This window comes from Mustelus asterias, chromosome 16, assembly GCF_964213995.1.
Source record: "Mustelus asterias chromosome 16, sMusAst1.hap1.1, whole genome shotgun sequence".
In the NCBI taxonomy this organism is placed as follows: Eukaryota; Metazoa; Chordata; class Chondrichthyes; order Carcharhiniformes; family Triakidae; genus Mustelus; species Mustelus asterias.
The window spans coordinates 47,359,691-47,386,872 of NC_135816.1; the positions used below are offsets into that span (position 1 = coordinate 47,359,691).

Sequence of the window (27,182 nt, forward strand, 5' to 3'; positions counted from 1 at the left end):
GGATAATGGGGACAGTGTGGTGTGGAGGGATAATGGGGACAGTGTGATGTGGAGGGATAATGGGGACAGTGTGATGTGGAGGGATAATGGGGACAGTGTGATGTGGAGGGGATAATGGGGACAGTGTGATGTGGAGGGGATAATGGGGACAGTGTGATGTGGAAGGGATAATGGGGACAGTGTGATGTGGAGGGGATAGTGGGGACAGTGTGATGTGGATGGGATAATGGGGACAGTGTGATGTGGAGGGATAATGGGGACAGTGTGATGTGGAGGGGATAATGGGGACAGTGTGATGTGGAGGGGATAATGGGGACAGTGTGATGTGGAGGGATAATGGGGACAGTGTGATGTGGAGGGATAATGGGGACAGTGTGATGTGGAGGGATAATGGGGACAGTGTGATGTGGAGGGATAATGGGGACAGTGTGATGTGGAGGGATAATGGGGACAGTGTGATGTGGAGGGGATAATGGGGACAGTATGATGTGGAGGGATAATGGGGACAGTGTGATGTGGAGGATAATGGGGACAGTGTGATGTGGAGGGATAATGGGGACAGTGTGATGTGGAGGGATAATGGGGACAGTGTGATGTGGAGGGGATAATGGGGACAGTGTGATGTGGAGGGAATAACGGGGACAGTGTGATGTGGAGGGAATAACGGGGACAGTGTGATGTGGAGGGAATAACGGGGACAGTGTGATGTGGAGGGAATAACGGGGACAGTGTGATGTGGAGGGAGTAATGGGGACAGTGTGATGTGGAGGGAATAACGGGGACAGTGTGATGTGGAGGGAATAACGGGGACAGTGTGATGTGGAGGGGATAACGGGGACAGTGTGATGTGGAGGGATAACGGGGACAGTGTGATGTGGAGGGATAACGGGGACAGTGTGATGTGGGGGGATAACGGGGACAGTGTGATGTGGAGGGATAACGGGGACAGTGTGATGTGGAGGGAATAACGGGGACAGTGTGATGTGGAGGGAATAACGGGGACAGTGTGATGTGGAGGGAATAACGGGGACAGTGTGATGATGTGAAGATGAGCAATGGCAGGGCAGGCTCAAAGGGCCAAATGGCCTACTCCTACTTCTTAGGTTCTTATGAACCACACAGCCGAGCACATCCTGGATCTGATTGATGGGCTATGTTAATTAGCGTATCTCAGCTGAATTTGGAGCAGGAGTGGTCCAATTAACTTCACCCTGTGGGCTAGAAAACCAAGCATCGAATAGAATTTCTGATCCTAATCTGCTTGCTGGAAATTGAGCATGTGATGCTCTTTGCTTGGCCAATCTGCCAACAATTGCTGGCTGTGCTTACGCAAGTGGAGTGAATAGTTGGGTGAGTTTGCAGGTTTCTACAATCCATATCAGTAATGGGAGGCATTGCAAATTGTTAGGAAAAAACGTTTTTCAAATGTTACTTCCCGCAGCCCAAAACAATATTTTAGCAATTTTTTGACATTTGAGTAAGTATTATCCCTGAGCCACCAAGACCACTTCCACAACGGAATTCTTAAACCAGGAAAGAATTTAACATATTTGGAACACTGCATGTTAAATAAATTGAAACCACTCAGTTGATAATAGGAGTTTGTGTTTCATTCAAAAATAGATTTTAGAAATTAGTTTTATATTTGCTGGTAAATATGTTTCAAGTGTGTCCATGTAGCAGGGTGGCCAGAGGGAATGGCTTGAATCCAATTATACGTGTTTAGATTTAACTGATCTTGGTTACAGCAATGTGGACAATGCTAAAACTGGCCTCTGCAGATAGGGAAACGTCAACCGAGAAAAGGGAAATTAGGAGACTTCTTTTGAACACCATTGTTATAGTCTGGAGTTCATTCAGACCATAACAATTGTGGTCAAAAGAAGTTTGCTGATGGCAGCACTGTGGTGGGTCGGATCTCAAACAATGACAAGAGTACAGGAATGAGATAGAGAATCTGGTGAACTGGTGTGACAACAATAATCTCTCCCTCAATGTCAACAAAACGAAGGAGATTGTCATCGACTTCGGGAAGCGTAGTGGAGAACATGCCCCTGTCTACATCAATGGAGACAAAGTAGAAATGGTCGAGAGCTTCAAGTTTCTAGGTGTCCAGATCACCAACAACCTGTCCTGGCACCCGCCATGCCGACACTATAATTAAGAAAGCCCACCAATGCCTCTACTTTCTCAGAAGACTAAGGAAATTTGGCATGTCAGCTACAATTCTCATTAACTTTTACAGATGCACCATAAAAAGCATTATTTCTGGTTGTCCTGCTGTACACAAGACCGCAAAAAACTACAAAAGGTCGTGAATGTAGCCCAATCCATCATGTAATCCAGCCTCCCATCCATTGACTCTGTCTACACTTCCCTCTGCCTCGGCGGAGCAGCCAGCATAATTGAGGATCCCGGGCTCTCTTCCTCCACCTGCCATCGGAAAAAAGATACAAAAGTCTGAGGTCACGTACCAACCGACTCAAGAACAGCTTCTTCCCTACTGCCGTCAGACTTTTGAATGGACCTACCTTGCACTAAGTTGATCCTTCTCTACACCCTAGCTATGACTGGAACACTACATTCTGCACTGTCTCTTTTCCTTCTCTATGAATGGTATGCTTTGATTATATAGCGCACAAGAAACAATACTTTTCAGTGTCTACTAATACATGTGACAATACAAATCATCGCGTGAAAAGTGGTGAAAGTTGATTGAATGGTAGCTTCTGAAAGGGCACCAGATATATACTTGAAAAGGGGAAATTTGCAAGGCAGAGGTGAATGAACAGTGGCTCTTGGCATAGATTAATCGAAAAGTACTTTCAAAAGAATGGACTGAATGGTCTACTTCTGTGCAGTGCAATATGGTGAAATAAGGATGTTAGTCTCTTTATTCTGTGGGCAATACCTTGGATTGGGAATTTCTATGGTGCTCCTCTGTAACATTGCTCAGCCAGCCCCACAATCCTCTATCATATCTGCAGTCATCTAATTCTGGCTTCTTACCCCAGTTTTAATTTCTCAATTACTGATCATGTCTGCAACTGCCAAGGCCCTGAGCTCGAGGGTGTCCTCCTTTGGCCTTTCCGACTTCTCTCTCCTATGAGGTGCTCCTGGAAATATTAACTCTTATGACCACGCTGTTGGTCATTTGCTCTATTGTCTCATCGTGTGGTTCAATGTCAAAACCTTGTTTGATAAATCTGCCCTGAAGCTCCTTGGGGCATTTTAATGTTCTACAGGTGCCATATAAATACTAGTAGTTGTTGTTGCTTGTAAATGACTATTTTTCTCTACACTCGACATGCTATCAGTATATTCTCTAAAATCATATTTTACTCTCGTTCTGTGCTCTTAAAACTGTACTCCTCTTCAACTCTCTAATCTGATCTCTCCTCACCCTATCGGTGACTGTAACACTATTCTGCACCCTATTCTTACCTTCTCCCCTATGTACTCCATGAATGGTGTGTTATGTCTGTATGGCTCGCAAGAAACAATGCCTTTTGCTGTATCCCAATACATGTGACAATAACAAATCAAGTCTGGTAATGCATAGCTGAGGGAGTTGCTCACGTTTTTGGCATAATCGTCGTCATGTGTGGCGAGTGGAACATCAGGCAATCCCCTTCCTCCACTGTGACATATGCAGCAGATCATACTCAGTTTGTTCCATCCCCGAGTCCCTTTGTGTGTAATCTGTTAGTTTGACACTCATTTCCATATTAGGAGAACCGGCCATGGAGGAAGGTGTAAGGGGGAGGTCGCCACTCTGCTCCGACCGAGTACGAGTACTCTGTTGGATAACAACCCAGGGATCAGAGCTCTGAATTGCATTTGCTGGGACATTCACATTGTTGTACTTCCTGTGAATTTTGTTTTTGAAAAAACTGCTGTGGCTTTGAGTTTAAATAATTTGAATCTATTTTACCTCTTTCTTCTTGCTAGCCCCTGCAGAGGATAGAGAATGAAGTAGAAATGAGGGGGGACCAGCACCCAGTTGGTGGTTTTACATACCCACCATCACATCATCCCCCTGCCATGCCAACTTCTGTCCCTCTGCAATACCTTCCTCATGATCCCTTACACCAGGAATTGCCCTTTGGAGTGGTAAGTATTCTCTCCGAATGTCTTTGTATAATGGGGCAGTGTAACTCAAACAAATGTGAGAGGCTTTTTGATAGCGTGATAACAGTGACGACAAGTCTAAAGGTGCTAATAATCGCATTGCCAAGAGAAGAGAAAGTTGTTATCTAGAGATAAATAATTATCCTCCGGGTGCTCCGGTTTCCTCCCACAGACTGAAAGACGTGCTGGTTAGGTGCATTGGCCATGCTGAATTCTCCCCCAGTGTACCCGAACAGGTGCTGGAGTATGATGACTAGGGGATTTTCACAGTAACTTCATTGCAGTGTCAATGTAAGCTTACTTGTGACACTAACAAATAATAATTTGTGCATCATCCTATTGCTGATGTAACTATAACAACCATCTCTTTTTTCCTTTTATGAATAAAGCGTGGCATAATTTCATTTGATATAGCAATTTATTCCAGCATGATTGATTTCTGGATTGACCGTAGATTAATATGAAATTTAGTGGGTGATTGGTACTTTTGTCCTATGTGTAGGCATGTTGTACCGCTGGAGTTCCTTGTCTTAAGCGCCTCTCATCTGTACATTTGCAGCCTCTGTTCTGCTTAAGTAATGAAACTGATATTATTCAGGAGGTGCTTCACACCGGACCTAAGAATCCATGATTACATAATTGGCATCTGCTTGATACAACAAAGATGCTAAAGCAACCCAAGGTGGCTCAGTAAATGAGCAAAGAATGCTGTGATCTGAGGAATAAGGCATATCTTAGAAATAGCAGCAAATAATTTAGTGAAGCTAGACTGAATATGGTAATACAAGGAAGGAAAACACTAATCATATTTTGTCCCTGCTGCAGATACTTGGGTGGCACAGTGGTTAGCACTACTGCCTCACAGTGCCAGGGACCCGGGTTCGATTCCTGGCTTGGGTCACATGTCTGTGCAGAGTCTGCACGTTCTCCCATTGCCTGCGTGGGTTTCCTCTGGGTGCTCCGATTTCCTCCCACAGTCCGAAAGACGTGCAGGTTAGGTGCATTGGCCATGCTAAATTTTCCCTCAGTGTACCCGAACAGGCGCTGGACTGTGGCAACTAGGGGATTTTCATAGTAACTGCATTGCAGTGTTAATGTAAGCCTACTTGTGACACTAAATGAACTTTAAACCTTGTGTGCTTCACTCACAGAATTGATGGGGGTTACCACTAAAATAACTTTTACAAAAGGCCAGGAGTATTTGAGAAGCAGTTCCATTAATGCTCTCTCTGTCCATAAAACATTGGAATTTTTTTTTGCAGAAGAGTGCCAGAGCTGTTTTTACTTTGTGGGAAAAAGATAATTGTGGATGGTTCTTTGCACAGGAGTGAATTGGATTGATTAAATAAAAAGCTACAGCTGTACATGTAGTGACAGAGCAAATAGAGTGAAGGTTTGCTTATTCACCCTAATCGATTGTGGCAGGATTCTAATGTCAGAGGGTAACTGTAGACGCACAAGTAACTTCAATATGTTAAACTGTTTGTTGTACTTCAGTTACTGCTGCAAAGTAGGCGGGGAGCAGGGAATTTATAGATTGTGTGTATTTGAGACAATAAGAAGCATAACGATAAGCATTTGCTTGGTGCCCTATTTATCCTTTGAGAAGATGGCTAAATCTGAGCTAAAAACTAGCATAAAAATGGACAGATTTAGTCAAGCTGCCCATCTATATAGATGGACAGCTAACTAAAATGTAATCTCATTTGCACACTCGCGCCTGCTTCTCTCACGTGCAGACTCTCAATCCCGCATGTATTCTCCATTTCTCTCTCTCTCTACTATATGCAGACACGGCAGTCCCATATTCATACGTGCAAAGACATGTTCCTTCAAAGCATCTGATGATGGCAGGCAACATGGGATGTGTAAACACAGAAAATGCTAGACAGTAGAATGCATCCATGGGGAATCACGTTGCAAATCCATATCCAATTTATGCTGGCAGGTGTCCATATTTATCTAATTGATACGAATATGAGACCTGTCCCTGAGGTGGGTCTTGTTAGATTCAGAACTCGTTCTTGGGGCATTTGATAATGGCAATTGGGGTCAGATTTTAGGGTGAATCTGATCTACTCTTGCAATTGTAATGCACTGTCAAAAAGCAAGGTTAAGTAGGGATATGTTTTAGCACTTAGGATCACCTTGTGGTAACTTCCATGACAAATACACGGCATTTTGTTTATACTGTAGAAAATTGCGGAAGTGAGGTAGCTAACGTTTAGGCCATACTTAAAGCCAGATTTTTGTCGCTCCGTTTTAACCACAGGCCTTAATTTTGAGATTAAATATTTTACTGCAAAAGTAATTCACTATCATCTGACTCATGAATGCTGCATTTTCTTTTGATAGCCGCAGCTTCCACTTGTCTTGTTGAAGGTAGATTGAAAGTAATCTCCTCCTGTATTAGCTCATAGCAAAGAAGCCAATAATATTTTGCTAGTGGCCTGGAATTAATGTGTTACCGGAAGCAACTTTCAAATATTTTACTTTTCCTTTTATTTGGACAGCCATACCCACATGTTATGCCACGGAGAATGACTGGACAGCGATACCGCTTACAACAGCCTTTGCCACCACCTCCACCCTATTACCCCAGCTTCCTGCCATATTTCCTGTAAGTGATGCATTTTTGTTACTGCAGAGGCAAAAGGGTTCTAACCCATGTGGGTTTTGTTACTGAGCAGCAAAGTGAAACACTTGTCAGGAAGAGTGGGTCGCATCCAGCAAGTCACCTTTTAGTCTTCAGATTTCTGTTGCCACATTTCTTAACGTTCTCAGTTACAGCTACATCTCCAAATGTAAATAGGTACCTAACATAAATAATGACAAGGTGGTTGCTTAGATTGCATTGATAACTTTCATGTTATCTAAACTGTTTTGTTGTGGCTGAACCAATTTTTAACAAGATTACATACATTAGCACAGTGGTTATCATTGCTGCCTCACAGCGCCAGCGACCTGGGTTCGATCCCGGCCTTGGGTCACTGTCTGTGTGGAGTTTGCACGTTCTCCCCTTGTCTGCATGGGCTTCCTCTGGGCGCTCCGGTTTCCTCCCACACTCCAAAGATGTGTGGATTAGATTGATTGACCATGCTAAATTCCTCCTTAGTGTCAGGGAGACGAGCAGGGTAAATACTTTGGATTGTGGGGATAGGGCCTGGTTGGGATTGTTGTTGGTGCAAGCTCAATGGGCCAAATGGCGGCCTCCTGCACTGTAGGGATTCTATGATTAGCACTGCTATTATTGTGGATTGTTTGATCTGCCTAGGCAATGTTTTTAAAACTGACATCATGACTCCATAGATCTGTGTTTAACCATCAGTGGGGTTTCCTTCACTGTTAATTTGCTTTTGTTAATTGTGTATGTATTTTTTAAGATGCGCATTTGGAATAGACCATTCTTTCTACCTCAATTCCCCCTTGCCTGCCTATTCCCATAATCCTTTGGTACCTCAATCAGTCAATCTCAGTTTTAAATAGACTCAAGGCTGAGCATCTACAGAGTTGACTCTGTAGCTGCCTGTTTCTGAACTGTAAAAAGAGCTGTAGGATGAGTTGCCTACTACAGTGTAACTGCTGTTGATCTTATTCAGAGCATATTTGTGTTTTGCACACAGTGCTACTTTGTGCTTTCAGGGCAATGAGCACATTATCCAAGGTCCTAGATCACTGACCGTAAAATTGCTGCAACACTCAGTCCCAACACCAGATATATATATTTGTTCATCTGTGGGACATGGGCGTCGCTGGCTGGACAGCATTTATCGCCCATCCCCTTGAAGAGCAGTTAGTTGCAAGTCAATCACGTTGCTGTGACTCTGGAGTCACATGTAGGACAGACCAGGTAAGGACGGCAGATTTCCTTCCCAAAAGGACATTAGTGAACCAAATGGGTTTTTCTAACAATCGACAATGGTTTCATGATCAACAGTAGATTAATACCACAAGGCCATTGCCTCCCCTAAATATATTTGTATCCAACTAGAACGGTGCCAGAAAAAAGCAACAAAATTCACAGCTGTAAGAAAGGCCATTATCTCTAGAAAGTTAATTAGTCAGCCTGTCAAGACATCTGGAGTCGATTTTCAACTTGCTGCCCAGCATTGGACATGCAAATGGGGTGATTTCTAGAATGCTCTGATGACCTGCCACATCAGTTTTAGACTGGGAAGTAAGTTGGAAGTTTGACCATTGGTGTCTGATTCATTCAAGTTGTTCATATTGAGTCAGGTTTGTCCATCCCACAACCGTTACAAATTGTCAGTCCTCCCTCCGCAAGTACGATTATTGAACGAGGTTAAGATTGTGCCCATGGTGATGCTGCACTAGTAAGAAGTTTAACACCAGGTTAAAGTCCCACAGGTTTATTTGGTAGCAAATGCCACTAGCTTTCGGAGCACTGCCCCTTCGTCAAGTGGAGTGGAGATGGGGCAGCGCTCCGAAAGCCCGTGGCATTTGCTACCAAATAGACCTGTTGAACTTTAACCTGGTTAAACTTCTTACTGTGTTTACCCCAGTCCAACGCCAGCATCTCCACATCGATGCTGCACTAACCAGAAATGGCTGAGTCAGCCATTTTCCAACTTGGACCAAGTTTTTCAGCGGAGTTAATAATAATAATCTTTATTATTCACTCTGTTGAAAGTATATTTGTGTAAGCAGTCTTCGTTTGTAGGCTTGCTTTTATAAAATGTCTGATTTTGACTCTTTGTTAACTCCGTCTCCTTCATTTCTTCCTCTTTTGGATCCTCACTAGAGTCTGGTCTATTGGGTCCACTAATCCTCTGGTATCCTACATGCCCAATGCTCAGCACCTGTTGGCAGGCTATTTACCAATGGGAAGCATCAGAGCCCAGCATAATTCATACATGTGCACTTTTCAGCTGTGATTGCTGGATAGTAATTAGGAACAATACCCTGATTCTGTTTTCTCCTTGTAGAATGCAGTGGGATTGTTGCACTGTAATTGCTTCCCCGACTGAATCAGCTCTGCAACTGAGTCTCAATCTTAAGACCATTGAGTCTAGTGTAGAGTGCTAAACCAGGTGGTGCTTTTTACACACCAAGCCATCAGAATGGTGTTTTTAGTTATGAACCTGGGTTAGTCATTCAATAATTAGTGATTCCTTTACAATCTTGACTTCCCCTCTGCTGCATGTTTCTTCAAATTGTCTCTGGTGCAGTGTTTTGTTTTGTTTTCCCATTTGATCGTATAGGTGTTTAGCCTTGCTCTTATCCTTGACCTCTGTCTCTTTCTCCCCCATATGGTAATTCACTGTTAATCATCTTTCTCCTCTTTCCACTACCCTCTTTGTCCTGAGTCATCAAATAGCCGTTTTCAAGAAGATATAAAAGCGTTAAAAGCAGTTCCGGAAAGTTTTACACCACCAACACCAGGAATGGGTGGATTGTCATATGAGGAAAGGTTGGAGAGGTTAGATTTGTGTCCACTAGAGTTTTTAGAAGAGTAAGAGGTGACTTGACTGAAACCTTTAAGATCCTGAGTGGTATTGACAGAGTCGATGTGGAGAGGATGTTTCCTCTTGGTAGAATGTCTTCATAGAATCCCTACAGTGCAGAAGGAGGCCATTCGTCCCATCGAGCCTGCACCAGCAAAAATCCCACCCAGGCCCTAACCATTAAGATCAATGCTAACCACTGTGCCACCTATTTTACTGTGCTGTGGCACAGTCGTTAGCACTGATGCCTCACAATGCTAGGGACCCAGGTTCAATTCTGGTTTAGGGTGACTGTCTGTGTGGAGTTTGCACATTCCCCCCCCATGTCTGCGTGGGTTTTCCTCCCACAGTGCGAATATGTGTGTGTTGATTGGCCATGCTAAATTGACTTTTAGTGTCAGGGGAATTAGCAGAATAAATACATGGAGTTACGGGAATAGAGCCTGGGTGAGATTGTTGAACAGGCTCGATGGGCCGAATGGCTTCCTTCTGCACTGTCGGGATTCTATATTCCTTTGCTCCTTTCCATCCAGCCGTTTTAAGTTTTGATTTTGCTCTCCAAAAGTCGTTTTTTTTCTGCCAAAACTGGTTTGAAGGAAGAGGGATGTTCAGGATCTGAAGCTGTGTTGTTTTACAGTTTAAAATCATCTTCCACTGACTCTTCCATATGTGGAAGTTAGAACTTAACTTCTGCTATCCATCATTGTTAGTTTCAGAATCCCTATCCAGCATGCATTCAAAATAATCCAGTGAGCGACAATTTTAAATCAAAAATTGTAAGAAATCATTGCTGGGAGCTACTTTCAGCTCTCCAAAATCGTCCATTAATTTTAATGACTTGAGATTTGTGTGCCTAATTGCTCATTTTAATTTGTTTTTAATGTGCTGCCTGTTTGATAGGTACTTGGTCCTCTTGGAGTAGTTTACTGTTTCAAAACTAAAAAGAGTGGGCCAAAGGCTAGCTTCTCTTTAATCGATGCAAGGGAGTGTCTGCCATAGACACAAACGAACCTTGGCTTCCTTTTAAGTAGACCCAGGCAATTGGCACAAGCTTTGTTTGGACTTTCTTCATTTTACTTGGATACAAGAAACTTGCTGCGCATTTAGTGCTGCTCCTCATGAAAGTGAAGGGACCTTTGTTTTTGGAGTGGCAGAATATGTTCAGGGTGTGCCCCTAGGATCTGCGAGGGGTTTTTTTTTGTTTTCCATCTTTATTCAGTGGTTTGGGCAGAGGCACTAGGCAAATAAATTTGAAATTTGCAGAGATACCAAATTGGGGAGCATAACAAACTGAAGGAGGTACAGAATAACAAAGACATGAAACCTTTGTGGTTTGTCATGAAAATGTCCTTTCAGGAAGGAAATCGGCCGTCCTTACCTGGTCTAGCCTACATGCGACTCCAGGCCCACAGCAATCTTAGCTGCCCAATGAAATGGCTTAGCAAAGCCACTCAGTCAACTGCAGCTGGGGATGGGCAAACAATAGCCGACATCCCATAACCATTTTGACCTAACTGGTGAAATTCTTAACAGAGTAGCAAAACAGAGAAATTTAGGGATGGAATTACAATGATCATTCTAAATGGCAGTCATGTAGAAAAGGCAATAAAAAGACTAAATACGATTCTGCACTTTATATTTAGTTACATTAACTACAAGAAGCAGGGAAATCATGCTGATCTGTGTAGGGCATTGATTAAAGTCAGTTGTAGTAATGTTTGCAGCTCCGAGTACCCTATTATTGTAAATATATTTAGGACATGGAAAGGGGACAACATGATATGGGAATGAGAGGTTATAACAAACTGTGAAGAAAGACTTTGGATATTTGGGCTTTTTTCACTGGACAGAGGAAATTAGAGAAGGACCTAATAGAGATTTTCGTAATCATGGGTCAGTAATGTTTTATTTTAAGTAGAGATCTAACTACTGAGTCTGAAGGACTCTCAAAATTTGTCTTGAACAAATTTAAAACTCAGGTGACGTGTTCTGGAAGGAACCACCTGGCATATTTTATGAAACTAATAACTGAAATAAGGGATTTGTTTTGACATCCGATTCATATAAAATGTTAAATTACTTTTGTTTCCTGCAATGCAGATCGATGCTTCCAGTGCCTCCTGCAGTGGGACCAGCCATTAGTGTGGAACTAGAGGTAGAGGATGTGGAAGTGGAAAATTATGAGGTGTGTGTGTGTGTGTGTATCTCATTTCTCATGCCTTGGAGCTTTACTACACTAATATCGGCAGTATTACAAACTTAATTTGGAGACTCGGTTGAACATTTTAAACTTGATCAAGTCATTCCAGACCCCTAAACAATTTGTTATTATAGCACAGCAACCAAAATGTGGAGGTGATGATTACTGAATGAGTTCACACTGTGATACCCTGGGCAATGCAAGACAGAAGCAATATGCAGTTGCAAAATGGGCTTGGGTCATGATTTAGGGATAGAATTACAATGATCGTTCTAAATGGCAATCAAGTAGAAAAGACTATGAAGTTTAACAACAGTGGCAAAAGAGATGTCTTTCTACAGTTCCATAAGAATAGTAAACTCGGTAAGAATAATGCACCCTTCAAGTGAGTTTCCAAGCCTCTCGCCTGTGTTTTTGTGATTACTGGAGGCTCACACTATTTACTAATGAGGTGATTGAGGAAGTAAAGGGATAATTTGTGAAATTGACAGTATTTGAGTTGTGGTCGATGGTGTGAAACAATCGTTGAAATTTCTGTTTCAAAATTCTCAAAAGATTCACCTCATCTCACCTCCGCTACCTACTGCAGCAATATGTCAAAGCCCATGTTTCTATTCTGTCAAACACCTTGAGTTGTTTACTTTATTATCTTCGAAGAACCAAGTGAAATAATGTTTTGCTGATTCCTGCTGGAAAGTGTGAATGTGTGGACATGTAGAGAACAAGATGGAGCTTGGCAGTGCTGTTCCTCAGAATCCAGTAGCCTGTCAATACTCGCAGTTTAGGCTCCCGCGTGCCAAATAACCATTTACGTGAGGTATTGCCAAACTTGGAGTGACGTTCCAGCAGGACTTAATTCCTCCAGAAGAGGAGAAAATTTGGAAACGTGGAGTGCAAGGCAAAGTAATTGACTAGTTGATTGGATCAAGGTCAGCATATTTGGGAGGGGAACGGGGGCGAAAAGTAGCAGCATCAATTAGAGACAGCATTGCATTGGGTAAATTGAGAAGTCGTTCTAAAATAATCCCTGTTGAGTTGAGGAGAGGATCTAGACTGCTAAACAGTGCAAAAGAAACAGAAGTTAATTAATTAATATTAACAGTAGCAGTACAGTTGTGGGCAGCTTTAATCATAAAACAGTAGATGAAGATAGAGAAAACATTCGTAGTGAACAGGAACACAACATCGGAAAAGGCTTGCACATTTAGTCCCTTGAGCATGTTCTGCCATTAAGTGAGACTGTGGCTGATCTGTGACTTCCAATTCTACATATCTACTTTTCGTTTCATATCCCTTAATCCCTGTGGTTAATAAATCTATTTGTCTCAAATTTTAAATGAACGTTGGTCAACATCAGTTGTTATTTGCAGAAGAGAACTCCAAACTGCTACCATCCTTTGTGTGAAAAAATGTTTTCTTCTTTCACTCCTGAAAGGTCTGCCGCTATTTTTTTTAGACTCTCCCCAGTCCTTGACTTCCCCAAACAAGAGAATATGTTTGGTTCTGTCTAATCTATTAATTCTCCTTAATATCTCAAAAACATTGGGTAAACCCTTCCAAATTCCAGAGAATATAGCCCGAGTTTGTGTAATATCTCCTTTGTAATTTAATCCGTGGAGTCCAGATATCATTCTAATAAATCCATGCTGCACTCCCTTCAAGTAGCAAGGCTTGTATTTCCACCTTAACGGTGTGATGCTGAGAACTGCTCACAGTACTCCAGCATTTTTCGCTTCCACCAGAGGTGCTTAAGATCGAATGAATTACATTTGCTGTGTGGTCACAATTGGTTTATAGACAAATGTGGCCAGCAACTGTGCACTGCGAGCTCCCACAAATAACAGGATAAATGAGCAGTTAGGCTGTTTTTGCTGGTGCTGAACTCTTCTGCTCTTTGGATTGTAGGACCGTTTGCACTCATCTGATGGGGCCTTGGTCTATATTCCAACCCAAAAGGTTTGGGAGCCCTCATTTGCGTTATCCCTACAATGTTCTACACAGTTTTGGGAAGCCCATCATAGGAAGGATGCAAGAGCACAGATAAAGTTACACCAATAGCGTGAGGGTTATGAGGAAAGAAAACTTGGTGGTTGGAGTATTTTTCACAGGAATGGAGGATGCTGAGGGATGACCTGACAAAGGCCTTCAAGTTTACGCATGATTATAGCGGGATAGAAAAATATATTTAGATCTCCATAAGGCCTTTTTAACAGGAGGCCATGACATTAAATAATCAAAAACAAGTTGGGAAATATTACTTTTCGCAAATGGTGGTTAAAATGTGGAATGTTCTGCCACTAAACAGTTCAAGCAGAATCTATAAATTAGTTTGAAAGGAAATTATTCTGCAAAGGAATACTGCTACTGGCTAAGAATAACAAAGTTGTATTAATGATGAGGCTCGTGTGGACAGGAGTTCAATGGGCCAGTGACCATTGTGTTGTAACGTTCTGTGTGATTCCATATCACATTTGCAGACCTGAATCAGGAGTAGGCCTTCCACACTAGTTTTAAAATCATGTGCGATTGTGTGATCAGCACACACATTGTATTTGATCTGGCGTGCACTGTTTTCATTCCTGCAGTCAATACGAGTCTGTGCTGCCAGTAAGAAAGGAAGAACTGCTGGGAAACTGTCCGAAAGGCATGCTGGTTAGGTGCATTGGCCATGCTAAATTCTCCCTCGGTGTACCCGAACAAGCGCCGGAGTGTGGCAACTAGGGGATTTTCACATTAACTTCATTGTAGTGTTAATGTAAGGTTGCTTGTGACACTAATAAAAGTAAAATTACAATTGAACAATTATATAAATTGTCACTGCTTTAAGCATACAATTCTGTTTTCATGCAGTTTTGTAAATGGAATTTCAAAGTGTCTCTCAAATACAATTAAAAGTTTCCTTTAAACCAATCCACTTATTTGCAAGCATTTCCTGGCAAAACCTTTAAAAAGCATCACCAAAACAAGGAGCTGAGGGAGATTTGCTGCCAACAGCCGGTTTATTTTGCATTCTTCAGAGCCGTTTTTAATTGAGGGAAGAGGCACAAACTGTGTTCGTTTATATTGCCAGAATAAAATGCTGCTGAACATTCTTGATTCTTCCTTATTCTATCATTAGCCTCTTTGTGTTTACAGGCACTGCTGAACTTGGCCGAAAGACTGGGAGAAGCTAAGCCGCGGGGACTCACCAAAGCAGACATAGAGCAGCTTCCGTCCTATAGGTTTAATCCTGAAAATCACCAGTCAGAACAAACCTTGTGAGTAGCAGTTGCATTGTCAGCTTGTCTTTTCATTTTGATCCACATCTCCACATTAAGAATAACTCTCCATATAGAAACCAAAGCACCTGCGCTGCCTGAAAATAAAGTGGTAACGGTGTGTTGAGTTTATCATCAGTATTGGAGATAGTAAAATAGTGAGTTTGAATGGCCATTCATTCTGCTGGCAGTACAACAGAAAATTAGAATGACCTTTCGAGGTTTAAAGAAATGGTTCGCTGTAACCCGTCATAGCGAGGCAGCTGGCCACTGTGATTCCCTAGAAAGCAGTGCACGAGTGTACAACATGGGCTGCCTATTGTGGGAGTGCGTCCTGGCTGCCGCCATTCTTCTGTGACTGACTTGCCGCCAATGTCAAGGGCGTGCGATGAATGAATTTGGTTATCTTCTGTTAGCATTAGTAAGAACAGTGCAGTGTGTAAAGCTGGGGAAACCATCTCGTGTCAATATGCAGCTGTCTGAGGGAAACATGCGGCCCAGTTGCGTTAGTTCCCTGTCAGAAATTGGGAGCTGTTCCCCCTCATGCTTAGAAATTGTCAAACTCCTGGCTCACCTCGGCGACGATGCACAGCAGAAGGAGGCCATCACAATTTTCAGACACCAAGAAGTATTGATGCAGCTCAAAGGAGATGAACCTCCAGATTCTGTCTAAGAAACGTACTCCCATCTCGTGCACACCAACAGTATACAAATAGAAACCCAGGGAGACTAACCCCACCTCCACTTCTGGAATGTATCAGCACAAATATGCTCATGCTCCCAGTTCACCAGAACAGAATTTCAGCCGCTAAATCGCCAACTTAATTTGGAGAAGCCATACGGGTAGATAAATTCACACTGAGAATGGCGTTATGAGATGGGGGTTAATATGTATTATTGAGGTAGAGTGGGGGGTTAAGATGCTTCATTTCTTAGCATAGCTATCCCAAATTATGAGTGCAAACATCAACCAAAAAAAAGTAAGTTATGTTTGAGAGGCAGCTTTTGTGAAACTATCTTTGATTTACAGCTCTTCGTATGCATTGTGATACTTGGTGGTTCCGTTTAATATAAGTATATTTAACAGCACATTCATTCTCTGTTCTGCCTAGGTGTGTAGTGTGCTTTAGCGATTTTGAGTCGAGGCAGCTACTTAGAGTCTTACCCTGCAACCATGAGTTCCACGCAAAATGTGTTGATAAATGGCTGAAGGTAAGAAATCTGTTTGCTATGGACGCAGAGTTCAATGATTGATTTCATATGATTCTTGCATTTATGCAGTAATAACTGTCTGCTAGAAATAGACTTTCGTGAATTGGAGAAAGTACAGCAAGATACTCAGCAGACTGTATAGAGTCATCATAGCAGTTGTTAACACATTGACAGAAAAACATTTGATCTATTTTCAAACTATCTGAACATGATGCCTTAATTCACTCCACAGTTAGAAATTGTTTGTTTTCGTCTGCCAATCTAAATATGTTGATGTTCTGCTGGAGCCGAGCTCCATAGACATTGATCTTTCATGTCAGTATCCCACCCAAATGGTGTGCTATTTGACTATTAGCATGGAGGGGATTTGACTTGAATCATGACTCATTGAAACATACCCTCATCCGAGGTCTACATACATAGGTTACATCCAGCAGGGTTTTTCAGAACCACGGGTGATCATTTTAAAAAAATTCTCCTTTGTGACTCGGACTAGGCATCAAACTTGGGATCTTTTTAATCTGTATGGTGCAGTTACTAATTAATAGAGGGAGAACCTATCTTGTTTTATGTTCCAGAGAATATCAAATAGCTGCCAGTAAATTTAAAGCTGCAATTCAGTTTCACAAATCCAATGATACTCTCTTGTGGTTTCTCATGTCATTAGAACCATTTAATTGAATCACAACCTTGTAACTCTACAAGCTCATTGTTCTATAGACAGTGAGTGAGAGAAGATGAGACAAGATGAGTACTGACCATCACAATTCTGTTTCTGTTGAATATTGGCAATTGCTGGACAAACAATTCCCCCCCCCCTCCAACCTTTTGAGGGAAAGTACTAGTCTGGTGGTCAAAAATAAATGTGTGTAGTACTGGAGTTGCATAGGCAGGTACCTTGTGAACAAGCCCATGGAAGATGCATGGTTCCTGTTAATTGGCATTCCTATGTTTTAAATCCCTGCTGGCACTGTTTGTCTGTAATGGTGAATAACTATTTTACATACAAAAGCCTGTTTTTTCATATCCTATTTCTATTATAGTTTTCTGTTTCCGTACAAACACTTCGATATAGTGAGGAATGTGCCTATGCTGTAACTGAGGCTGAAGCACTGTACAGTTTATAAATACACAATTGTTTTAACTGTGCCAACTCTTTTCATATTAACCAATTATTATAAAGATGCTACTTCCGATTTTCTTTACTCTTTTGCATACAGTTCAGCAACTCTAGTTGCTTCCTAAAATATAGATTCTCAAAGCATTCCCCCGCCTTTCCTGAAGGCATTGATTCATTCTGTGACTTGGCATTAAGGACAGCATTCACCTATCCAAGGGGACATTCTTCATTTGAACTCGTCAAAATTTAGCAGGGAAATGGTTCCGATGAGCCCTGGGGAGGGAATGGTGCATCTGAACTGCCCTTATCAGATTTCATTCAGGCTCTCTCCAGCTGGGGTTATTGAATAGCACCGAGAAGACAGAGCTCTTGTTAATTTATTTTGATATGGAGACTGGGGTAAGCACAGTAAGAAGTCTCTCAATGCCAGGTTAAAGTCCAAGAGGTTTATTTGGTAGCACAAACTTTCAGAGCACTGTCCCTTCATCAGGTGAGTGGGAGTTGTGTTCACAAACAGGGCATATAAAGACACAAACTCAATTTACAAGATAATGGTTGGAATGCGAGTCTTTACAGGTAATCAAGTCTTAAAGGTACAGACAATGTGAGTGGAGAGAGGGTTAAGCACAGGTTAAAGAGATGTGTATTGTCCCCAGGCAGGACAGTTAGTGAGATTTTGCAAGTCCAGGAGTGTTTTCTTCCTGTTGGGGGACACTTCAGCAGTCACGGGCATTCAGCCTCTGATCTTTGGGTAAGCGTTCTCCATGGCGGCCTTCACGACACACGACAACGCAGAATCGCTGAGTAGAAACTGATAGCCAAGTTCCGTACACATGAGGACGGCCTCAACCGGGATCTTGGGTTCATGTCACACTATCTATAACCCCCACGACTTGCCTGGGCTTGCAAAATCTCACTAACTGTCCTGGCTGGAGACAATACACATCTCTCTAACCTGTGCTTAACCCTCTCTCCACTCACATTGTCTGTACCTTGAGACTTGATTACCTGTAAAGACTCACATTCCAACCATTATCTTGCAAATTGAGTTTGTGTCTATATATGCCCTGTTTGTGAACACAACTCCCACTCGCCTGATGAAGGGGCAACGCTCCGAAAGCTTGTGCTACCAAATAAACCTGTTGGACTTTAACCTGGTGTTGTGAGACTTCGTACTGTAATTTATTTTGCATACACTCATCATCTGCCCCTGCAGTTGAGCTCTACGAACTCAGCACAGATCAGGGATCATACCTGGTAACATCCTGCCCTGAATACAATTAGAAGAAGGAGAAGACCACGGAGCTCAGCGTGTAGATAGTGTGACTGTTGTGTATCAGCCTCTCCGATCACCAATAATGGTTCTAGGTGGGGGTTGGGAGGAAAGAAAAGAAAAGACTTTGGGAGATTTTTCCCTAACTCCAAAAGACATAACAAGTAACTTCAGAAGGCCACAGCTACCCATGACACATTAGTCATTACATTTAACAACCCTATCCCATATCATATGACCAATGTCAAATATAGCATTCCACAGGTCTGGAAACGGCCACTTCCAACAATCCTCACGAATTGATCCTCGGTCACCAACTTTCCATTCGTACATTATCCCATGTAATTTAAAATAGCCCTGTCTGCCAAAAACGTATTCCTATCCCTTTTGAAATTTCCAGTGTTTTTTTTATTGCATTGTCTCCGAATAGGGCATTCCACATGTTCACTGTCCTCTGTGTGGGCAAGTTCTAATTTGAACTATGCATTCATCTTTTCTGAACAAAATCCATGTAACCGTGTCCAAGAGTTTGTATGGATATTGGACATCTCTCTGGGATTCAGTTGATCTATATTTCTTCTGAGATCTTGTGTTGATTTGACTCTTGTCTGTAGTGCTTTTGCTGTGGAATTAGACATTTATGGTTTGAAGTCCCCCTACAGGATGTGAGCACCTAATATAGGTTGACACTTCAATGCAGTTCTAAGTGAATCTTGCATGTTGGAGTTGGTCCCTTTCAGATTAGATATTAAATCAAGGCCCTCTGCCTATTGAAGTGGATGTAAATGAACTGTCAGTGGTACTTGAAGAAAAATAGGAATATTTCCAGACTAGTATTTATCTGTCATTTGAAACGACTAAGAGGAGCAGATTTAAAATCATAAAACCCTATAGTTCAGAAAGAGGCCATTTGTCCCATCAAGTCTGCACCCAAAGAGTGCCCCACTCAGCGCCCCCCCCCCCCCCTGTCCTATCCCCGTAACCTCCCACATTTACCATGGCTAATCCACCTAACCTGCACATCTTTGGACTGTGGGGAGGAAGCCAGAACATCCAGTGGAAAACCACGCAGAGACGGGGAAAATGCACAAACTCCACACACTTCCCATCATTTTGATGTATGTGGGATCTTGTTGTTTGCAAATTGGTTGCCTTTTCTTTGCATATTAAAAAACAGTTACTACACTTTTTTTAGTTGCCTGTGAAGCATTTTGGGATGTCCTGATGCTGTGAAAAGCTTGAAGTCTGCAGTGTAAAAATCCTTAGTATAGATAGCCATTCCTTATAGCAGGCAAATCCAATGCAGTTTATCAACTAAGCTCCCTTTCTGTTAACTCCTGCCCAAGTTGAATATACTACCAACAGTATGGGTCTTAAAAACTCTACAGAATGCTCTAGGTGAACGTGATCTACTTCTTTGTACAAGCTGATTATCAATTTCTGGGATTAGTAAGAACATTAAAAGTTAGGAATAGACCATTGGGTCCGTTGAACATGCTCTACCACTCGGTACCATCATGGTCGATCTTGGAACTCCACTCAACTTCTCTGAACTTCTTCCCAGATCCTTTGAATCCTTTAGTATCTAAAATCTATTGCTCTTGTACTCAATGAATGAGCATCACAATTCCAAAGATTTCTGGCCTTTTGAAAGAAGAAATTCCTCTCATCTCACTCTTAAATGATTGCCCTCTATGTTCCCTGGTACTAGACTCACCTGATGAAGGGGCAGCGCTCCGAAAGCTTGTGCTACCAAATAAACCTGTTGGACTTTAACCCTGTGTTGTGAGACTTCTTACTGTGCTTACCCCAGTCCAATGCTGGCATCTCCACATCTAGACTCTGTAGCCAGAGGAAACAATGTGTCAGTGTCTACCTGTCAATCTGCTCAGAATCTTTCTGTCAGATCACCCTTCAAAACACCAGGGAGTATAGGCCCAACCTATGAACATCTCATCATAGGACAACCATTTCATCAGAGTAATAAATCCAGTGAACCCTTTGCTGCACGACCAGCAGAACATACAAATTAGGAGCTGGAGTAGACCATTCAGCCCATCAGGTCTGCTCTGCTATTTGATTAATTCATGGCTGGTCTGATTGTGACCTCTACTTTGCTGTCTACCCCGCTATATCTCAGTCAAGAAACTGTCGAACCCAGCCTTAAACATATTCAATGGCCCTGCCTCCACTGCTCTCCAGGAAAGAGAGTTTCACAGACTCATGACCTTCTGAACAAAATAAATTCTTCTCATCTCATTTTTTGAGCTGTCTCCTCCAGTTCTGGTCTTTCCCACTAGGAAAAGCATCCTTTCCGCATTCTCAGTTGAACTCGAGGTGAGAGTGACTATCCTTGATATCAAGCCCATGTTTGACAGAGTATAGAGAATTCCTAGCACAGAGGAAGATGGTTGTGGTTGTTGGAGGCCAATTATCTCCACCCTGGAAAAATGCTGAGTTTCTCAGCCCAGCCATTTTCAGCTGTTTGATAATGACCTGCTTTCCAACATAAGGTCAGAAGTGGGATGTTCATGGATGATTACACGATGTTCAGCACCATTCACAACTTCTCGGATAGTGAAGCAGTCCATGTCCATATTTAGGCTTGGCTAATAAGTGGCAAGTCCATTCGTACAACACAAGTGCCAGACAATGACCATCTCAAACGAGACAAAATCTAACCATCTCTCCTTGACATTAAGTGGCATTACCATTGCTAAGTACCCCACTATTAACATCCTGAAGGTTACCATTGATCAGAAACTGAATTGGGCCAGCCATATAAACACTCAGGCTATGAGAGTCAGTTTGAGGTTGGAAATTCTGCAGCGAGTAACTCGCCTCCTGACTCCCCAAAGCCTGACCACAATCTACAAAACACAGTGTGATGAAACGTCTCCACATGCCTGCATGAGTGTAGCTCCAACAACACTCAAGAAGTTTGACACCATCCCAGGCAAAGCAGCCTACTTGATTGGCGTCCCATCCATTCCTTCGATATTACCTCCATCACCGACACAATAGCATTAGTGTGTACCATTTACAAGATGCACCTCTGCAACTCATCAAGGATCCTTTGACAGCACCCTGCAAACCCATGACCTCTACTATCAACAAGGGCAGCATGAGAACACCACTAAATGTTCCCCGCCAAGTCACACACCAGCCTGACTTGGAACTGTATCTTCATTCCTTTCAAACAGCACTGTGGATGTTCCTACGACATGTGGACTGCAGCGTTTCATGAAGGCGGTTCACTGAGACCTTCGCAAGGGCAATTAGTGATGTGCAATAAATGCTGGTCTTGCCAGTGATGCCCACAGCTCATGAACAAATAAATAAAAGTACCCTGTGATGTCCTCTCAGGATCTTCTATGTTTCAGTAAAATCAACTCTCATTCTTCTGAACGCCAATGAATACAGATCCAACCTTTTTCTCTGCCAAGTAGACAAGTTGACATTTCGTGCATTGTACTCCACCTGACAATTTTTTATTCATTTCCTTTACCTGTCTATGTCCTTTTGTAGATTTATTACCTGCTCTTGGCAATTTACTCTTCTACCTATCTTTGTGTCATCAAATTTAGCAGCCATATATTTGGTCCTTTCATTCAGGTCATTGGTATAGATTATAAATAGTTGAGGCCCCAGCACTAATCCCTGTGGTACTTCACTGGTTACATCTTGCCAGCCTGAAAATGACCCATTTTTCTCTACTCTCTTTCCTGTTATCCACCCAATCCTTTGTCCATGCAAGTACATTACACCCTACGTGAGCTCCCATTTTGTGTAGTTAACTTTGTTCTGGCACCTTGTCAAATGTCTTTTGAAAATCCAAGAGCACTACAATTGCAGGTTCCCCTTTATCCACATTGCTTGTTACATACTCTTAATAAATTAGTCAAATATGATTTCCCTTTCACAAAACCATGTTGACTCTGCCTGACTGCATTAAGATTTTCTAAGTGTCTTGCTATAACCTCATTTATAATAGATTCTGTTATTTCGCACATGACAGATGTCAGGCTGAAAATTGGCTTTAACGGTGGCACCGTGATTAGCACTGTTGCCTCACAGCACCAGGGACCCAGGCCAACATGCCAGTTCCCTTCCTGATTGCTTCCTGTACCTGAACGCTAACTCTAACGGTAGCACAGTGGTTAGCACTGCTGCTTCACAGCTCCAGGATCCCGGGTTCGATTCCCGGCTCGGGTCACTGTGTGGAGTTTGCACATTCTCCTCGTGTCTGCGTGGGTTTCCTCCGGGTGCTCCGGTTTCCTCCCACAGTCCAAAGATGTGCGGGTTAGGTTGATTGGCCAGGTTAAAAATTGCCCCTTAGAGTCCTGAGATGTGTAGGTTAGCGGGATTAGCGGGTAAATATGTGGGGGTAGGGCCTGGGTGGGATTGTGGTCGGTGCAGACTCGATGGGCCGAATGGCCTCCTTCTGCACTGTAGGGCTTCTATGATTTCTTCTATGATTTCTGATCCTTGTCTGAGGGCATCCAAATCTTTCTGAATATCAACATTTAAATGTCTTTCATCATTTTGCTCTTTCATTCAAGCTGTATATCCTTACATCCTGTTTTTGTTTTTTGTCCACCACTGCTGACTGCATGAGTCCTTATCGCTGTAACCTCAGACAATCCCTTTCTCATATACTGTTACCATTTATTTCATCTCTCCAGTTTCATAGCTTTGATTTACTGAATGACAATTCTCCTTTTTCACGCAGTATCTCAGTCTGTCCAAAAGCCCAAGATGTCTGATACATTTGTTCCAAACAATTTATCCCCCCCCCCCCCCACTCCCCATCTCAATTCATTATCAGTGAAGTGGTTTATTTCTTCCTCCTTTTTCCCAAGTCCCAAAATCCATCAATGAAAGAAGAAGAAAACATTCATTTATGGAGCGCTTTTCATGCCCAAAGCATCTCACAGCCAACCAACAAAGTACATGAAAGGTGAAGGCACTGTTGTAAGAGAATGCAGCGACCAATATGTGCACAGCCACATCCCACAAGAAAATGATGCCATAAATACATGAACAGATCATTTGTTTTTGGTAACCAGAGTGATAGATGTTGGCGAGGACAACACCTCTCATCATCTTCAAAAAGTGACAGAGGATCTTTTACGTCCACTGGAGAAGACCGTGGCACCTTGGTTTATTGTCTCATCTGAGAGAGAGTATCTCCAATAGTGTAACTTTCCTGCAGTATTTTTTTTTAATTCTTTCACGGGGTGTGGGCTTTGTTGGTGAGGTCAGCATTTATTACCCACCCCTAATGCCCTCAAGGTGAGGTGATGGTGAGCTGCCTTCTTGAACCCCTGCGGTCCATGCGACGTAGTTACATACACAGTGCTGTTGGGAAGGAAATTCCAGGATTTTGATCCAGGGACAATTAGGAATGGTGATGTAATTCAAAGTGTGTGGCTCAGAGGGGAACTTGAAGGTGGTGGTGTCCCTGAGCATCTTGTCCTTCTCTAGATGGTAGAGGCTATGGGTTTGGAAGGTGCTGTTGAAGGAGTCTTGGTGAGTTGCTACAGTGCATCTTGTAACATGATACACAGACATGCCACAATGCTTTGGTGGTGTCAGGAGTGAATGTTGAAAGTGGTGGACGGGGTGCCAATGGCGCACTGAATTGGGCTTGAATCTATAACCATCTGATTAGAACTGAGTGCTACCAATAATTCTACAAACCTAAAGCACCAATCCTACAGAATTGCCCCCTGTGATATTCCATTGGTCATTCCCTTAATACTTTGCATTCTCTGACCCAGCCTGTAAGTTATCCACTTAAAAAGTTTCCCTTTGTTTTCCATACTTTCTATCTTGTAAGTAATCAGTGTATGTCAGAGGCATGGCCAAAGTTTAGAGAAATTAAATTTACTAGGATGACACAAGACACACTGTATTACTCCAACCTGAACAATCGGGGATCTTATTTGGAGATGTGTCACCTCTTTCTGCACTGACATCACCAAACACTGGCCAGAATTCTGCAACCTCGCCAGCGGCTGGGATTTTCTGGTCCTGCTGTAGTGAATGGAGTTTTGGCTGAGCGCCAAATTCTCTGTTCTGGCTGGCAGCAAGAATCCCATCCACATAATGCATTTTATTTTTTAACCCAGATTTGATGTTAAGTTTGTACATCTATAGATTCCAGTATATTTTTTCATTGAATTTGTGAATTGTCTCATTTGCTGCTGCTCAATTTTTTGACACAACTCCTGCATCCATTGATTTTCTTAGTGTCTCTTAAGATGTGACCAATTTTATCTTCCACTTTCTTTGATTCATTTTATGAAATTTATAAGGGCCAGATACCTTTTTACCTCCAATGTCCTTAGTTTATATATTCCCTATGGGGGTAATATCTATATCTGTGCGCAGAAGATAACACCCAGCTCTGTATTCATCCAAAAAGCCATCAATGGAGCATCTTCTTGAAGTTTATAGGTATCTTCTACCATGAAGGATAATTGCTGCATCATTTGTAATAGCAAAACTAACTTAGTGTTTCTTCTTTACCCAGACCAATCGTACATGTCCTATCTGTCGAGCTGATGCTTCTGAAGTTCACCGAGATTTAGAGTAAAGCCATTTCCGCAGCACAATATTGAAGACGTTACCTAGGTGACGTGGGGGAGCACACTGTTCACCCACTCATCTGTGTTACCTTAAGCCTTCCCCTCGAACAACAGCAATCTAGGATCTTATCTGGAGTCCTGTTACCTCTGTTTGCACCGTGCGATTTGATGACTTCAGCAAACACCTAGTATCTTCGCTTAGAAACAGTTATGGAGTTGTGTTGTACTAACATTGTGTTCCAAACTCCAAAGATTTTAACCTGCGTGTATTTTGATGTGTATTAACATTTTATAGTTTGTATGATCATTCCAAGTATTGACACGAAATTTGAGGGGTTGTGATTTCATCATATGCTCGAAAAGAAACAGTAGGTGGAAGACGATGGGGTACTCTGCCCAATAAACCCTCCAGCATACTGTACTGATGGAGCGAAGCAGGATGTTTGAGAAGTGTATGCGTGTGCGTGCGCGTGTCTGTATGTTATCTGTGTAATGTCTGAATGTACCTATCCATGTTTTCTTGTATTTGTACCATACACTGGTCTAGTTCTCTTGTGTGCCTTTGCACACACTATCCTAACCACTTCCAAAATATTTCCTGTATCGTTTGCATGAATAACAGTGCGTGAATGTGTTTTGAGTGAAAGATTAGAGGAGGGAAAATATTTAATGTGCACATATGCATGCGTGTCCAGCCAGCTTGGACTGGTGATGACTAGCTCTATCCAGCTGTGGGTGGGGGTGGGAATCTGTGCTCAGCTATTACTGCCATGCACTGTACTGCACACATACCTAAGCTCACAGCCTTTGTGGTGCAAAAATTATTCCAAGCAGCTAAATTATTTAGGATTTGTGGTTGTTGATTGCTCTGTAGATGCCACCAATTGTTTACCAATGATTTATGTGGTGGGATAGTGGATTGTTTACTGTTTTAATTAGTCCTGACCTGAGGGACGGTGGACTCTGTAGGAGACCCATTGGCCAGGGGCCAGGGCCCTGTGTTCTGTGTTAGGAAGATTTTTGCTTTGGTACTTGCACAGTTACAGTTACCTCATTTTGCCATGTATGTATTTGAAATTTGCTAATATATATATAGGAAATGGTTCTGATGCTAAACATTTTGTGTTTTCATCCCATTTGAATCATATTGTTGTAGCATTTAACATAACTAGTTATAATGTATTATACATCTGTAAACCAAATTGTTTCAGAGACGAAATTTTTAACAGATTTGTACTTTTTTTATGAAAGTTGCTAGTTATGCTTTACCAGGTAGTGCAATCATTTTTTATTGTTGTGGCTGATTTGAGAGGGTTGTTCACTAATAAATGTATGATGTATACCAACATAACCATGTTCTGTGGCTGAATTTCATTTTCTAACTTCAGGAAACATTTTACTGACACTGAGCCTTAAGGGAAGTAGTTTGATTCATGTTGTTTGCCATCACCCCCCCCCCCCCAGACACGCTATGTTGTGGAAGATAACCGATGCTGAGAGGTAGACGTATTACTACAGTGTTTTGTGTATAGATGAAAGCGCAACTATTACTTTCTCTTCCCCAGACCAAAAAAAAATTCAGATGCAAATGAATTTTCTATTTCACAGGTATGGGTGGAGGGGATAAGACATTGGATTGGGGTTTGCTCCAGTTTTGTTGAGTAACTTCTCTAGTGTTTAATCACTTATAGGTGTTATAACCGATTGTCACTTACTGGAGTAATTGCTATAACTCAAAACTGGTATCCATTACATTTTATTTGTAAGCAAAATTTCTCCTAATGCTTTTAGGGCTACATTTATTTCTGGGGGTTGACATTTTCATAATTGGATGATCATTTTCTGTTTTCTGCATGCAATGTTAATATATAAAACTCACATGATAAACTCCCTGTATACTTCACCAACCCTTGTTCCCTGGGCACTGAAAT

General features: G+C 42.2%; 1 protein-coding gene across 4 annotated transcripts in view; it reads left to right on the forward strand.

The window, feature by feature from the left end:
* Window positions 1-26,607, forward strand: part of rnf44 (ring finger protein 44) — a 149,637-nt gene extending 123,030 nt beyond the window's left edge. For all 4 annotated transcript variants that reach the window (XM_078231043.1, XM_078231044.1, XM_078231045.1 and 1 more), the window contains 6 exons: window positions 3,952-4,113; window positions 6,645-6,751; window positions 11,697-11,781; window positions 14,932-15,053; window positions 16,166-16,265; window positions 25,197-26,607. In XM_078231043.1, the coding sequence (XP_078087169.1) occupies window positions 3,952-4,113; window positions 6,645-6,751; window positions 11,697-11,781; window positions 14,932-15,053; window positions 16,166-16,265; window positions 25,197-25,259 (639 nt within the window). In that variant the 3' untranslated portion in view covers window positions 25,260-26,607. The remainder of the gene's footprint in view (window positions 1-3,951; window positions 4,114-6,644; window positions 6,752-11,696; window positions 11,782-14,931; window positions 15,054-16,165; window positions 16,266-25,196) is intronic.
* The last annotated feature ends 575 nt before the right edge of the window (window positions 26,608-27,182 follow it).